The 3011-nt window shown below is 51.0% G+C and overlaps 1 protein-coding gene across 1 annotated transcript in view; it reads left to right on the forward strand.

The window, feature by feature from the left end:
* LOC122543264 (diacylglycerol kinase gamma-like) overlaps positions 1-3011 on the forward strand; it is a 14386-nt gene that overhangs the window by 2674 nt on the left and 8701 nt on the right. Inside the window, exons 3-4 of the mRNA XM_043681742.1 lie at positions 2344-2464; positions 2597-2657. Of these exons, the coding sequence (XP_043537677.1) occupies positions 2344-2464; positions 2597-2657 (182 nt within the window). The remainder of the gene's footprint in view (positions 1-2343; positions 2465-2596; positions 2658-3011) is intronic.

Here is a 3011-nt window from a genome sequence, read left to right on the forward strand (position 1 = left end):
CACCTCGCATTTGTCTGGATTAAACTCCATCAGCTACTTCTCCCCCCAAGTCTCCTGCTGCACCATCTGGCAATCTTCCTCAGTATCTGTGATGTTTGGGTTGCCTGCAAACTTACTAATCAGGCCACCTACACTTTCCTCCAAATCATTATATCTATTACAAACAACAGGGGTCTCAGCACTGATCCCTGCAGAACACCACTGGTCATAGAGCTCCAGTCTGAAAAACACTCCTCCATCGCTACTCTCTGTCTTCTACGACTAAGCCAGTTCTGGATCCATTTTATCAACTCACCACGGATCCCGTGTGACTTCACCATGATGGAGCTTGCTAAAGTCCATATAGACAGCATCCACCACCCTGGCCTCATCAATTACCTCTGTCACTCCCTCCAATCCCATCGGGTCCTACCCTAATGCTTTTTAAAACACCCAACAACTTCTCCTTTTTTCATAACAACATTCCCAAGAATTATCAACACGCCCCTCTCTTGACTCACCATCCAGAGGTCCTGCTCCTTTGTAAATACTGATACAAAGTATTTGTTAAGGCCCTCAGTCACTACCCTCCAGTTACATTCCCTCGTTTGTCCTTGAGTTTCTCGGTCTACCCTCTTGCCCCTTATACATGTACGAAACACCTTGGGATTATCTTTAATCTTGTATGCCGAAGATATTTCATGGCCCCTTTTTAGCGCTTTATAACTCCTCATATTCTTCCAGGGCTGTGTCTGTCCTCAGGTTCCTAAACCTCACATCTGCCTTTCTTATTCTGGTTGACGAAGCTCACAATTTCTCTTGTCATCCTAGCTTCCTGTATCATGCCATCCTTATCCTTCAGTTTCACGGGAACAGACTGTGTCCTGAACTCTAACCAACCGGCCTTGCGAGGATTCCCACATGTCAGATGTGGATTTACCCTCAAACAGCCATCCTCCCCTATCTACTGCCTAATACAGTCATAGCTCGCCTTCCCCCAGTGTAGTAATTCCAATTGTGGGGTACTCTTATCCTTATCCATAAGTTAAAACTTACTGAATTATGGAGTTCCTCTCCATTGAACAGACTTCCAGCAGTAAACAGATGCCACCAACTCTGGCTGGTGCCATGTTCACCATTAGAGTAGCTTTCACTGCGACACTTATTCATTGAACTGAATGTCTAGCAGCCAATAGGGTGGGACTCAAACCCATGTTCCCAGAGACATTAGCCCCCTGGTCCCAGCTTGGACTCGAAGCCACAACATGACTCTGACATCTAGAGCAGAGAGAGAGAGAGAGAGAGACCCCAGTCTGGAATGTGGAGAGAGATCTTTGGCGACTGTGTACACGTGTCTGAGTTCAGACAGTGACTTCACCTGACAGTGGAGCAGCTATAACCCAGTGACCTCTGGCTGGGATCCCAATGCACAGGGAGCGGGATTGGTTCCAGGCCGGTCCCTGGCTTCTGTCTCAGAGGGATGGAAGGGATCCACTGCTGACAACCAACTCATGGAGATTAAGGGTCCTGCCGTCTCTACATTCACCCAGCCACCCTCACAAAGCAGTCCACACCCACTCTGTTCCCCGCTCCCTTCGATTCCCTTCCGTCCGGACCCCAGATGTCCTCCCCACCAGCTGCCGCTCCCAAAAGCCATCCAACTGTGATAAATTAATGCAGCACTACTTTTTCAAATCTACTTGTAGGACGTGGGAGTCACAGGCTGGGCCCAGTATTTATTACCCCGTCCCTCGTTGCCCCCCTTGAGAAGGTGGGGGTGAGCTGCCATCTTGAACCGCTGCAGTCCATGTGCTGTGGGTTGACCCACAATGCCCTGAGGGAGGGAATTCCAGGATTCTGTTCCCAGTGACACTGAAGGAACGGCGATATATTTCCAAGTCAGGATGGTGAGGGGCTCGGAGGGGAACTTGCAGGGGGTGGTGTTCCCATGTCTCTGCTGCCCTTGTGCTTCTAGATGGAAGTGGCCGTGGGTTTGGAAGGTGCTGCCTGAGGATCTTTGGTGAGTTTCTGCAGGGCATCTTGTAGATGGTACACACTGCTGTTACTGAGCGTCGGTGGGAGAGGGAGTGGATGTGATGTTGCTTTGTCCTGGGAGTTGCCTGAGTGTTGCATGTGATTAGAGGTCACAGGGTCATGGCACATGCCCCAAACCTCTCACTGATGACCCTCCGGGATTGCCTCTGCCAAAGATGGACAGGTATTCCCCAGCTATGCAACACACATAGTCCCCACCAGGATTAGGCCTCGGTGTCAGTTGGAGGCAGAGGTGTGAGGGTTTCTGGGAAGGGAGGGATACGTTGGATCCTTGTGAGTGAGACGTGACTGTTGTATTTCTCCTGGCAGAGTTGAGTGATAAGCTGCTGGAAGTGGTCGGCCTGGAAGGAGCGATTGAAATGGGGCAGATTTACGCAGGCCTGAAGAGTGCTGGGAAACGATTGGCTCAATGTTCTGACGTCATCATCAGGTGAGAGTGACGCTCGGGAATGAGAGCGCTGTGCGGCCAATAGCGCACGGGCCCACAATCTCTGGTCGCTGCATTGATGAAGGCAGCTCACCTTTGCCCTTGTATGTGTCTCTCTCTCTCTCTCTCTGTCAGGACAAAGCAGCTGCTGCCAATGCAGATTGATGGAGAGCCATGGCTCCAGCCACCGTGTACAGTAAGTCACAGTTCACCACACCGACCTTCTCAAGGAGAGGCAGCCATCTTGGATATTCGAAAATACATCCTGACCAGACAAAAGCACAATCACACTGGGCAGGCCACCGGGCATCGAGAGACTGGCAGGGGACAGGTCAATGAGAGACTGGCAAGGGGACAAAGCAGCTGCTGCCAATGCAGATTGATGGAGAGCCATGGCTCCAGCCACCGTGTACAGTAAGTCACAGTTCACCACACCGACCTTCTCAAGGAGAGGCAGCCATCTTGGATATTCGAAAATACATCCTGACCAGACAAAAGCACAATCACACTGGGCAGGCCACCGGGCATCGAGAGACTGGCAGGGGACAGG

Source organism: Chiloscyllium plagiosum, chromosome 43, assembly GCF_004010195.1.
Source record: "Chiloscyllium plagiosum isolate BGI_BamShark_2017 chromosome 43, ASM401019v2, whole genome shotgun sequence".
NCBI lineage: Eukaryota > Metazoa > Chordata > Chondrichthyes > Orectolobiformes > Hemiscylliidae > Chiloscyllium > Chiloscyllium plagiosum.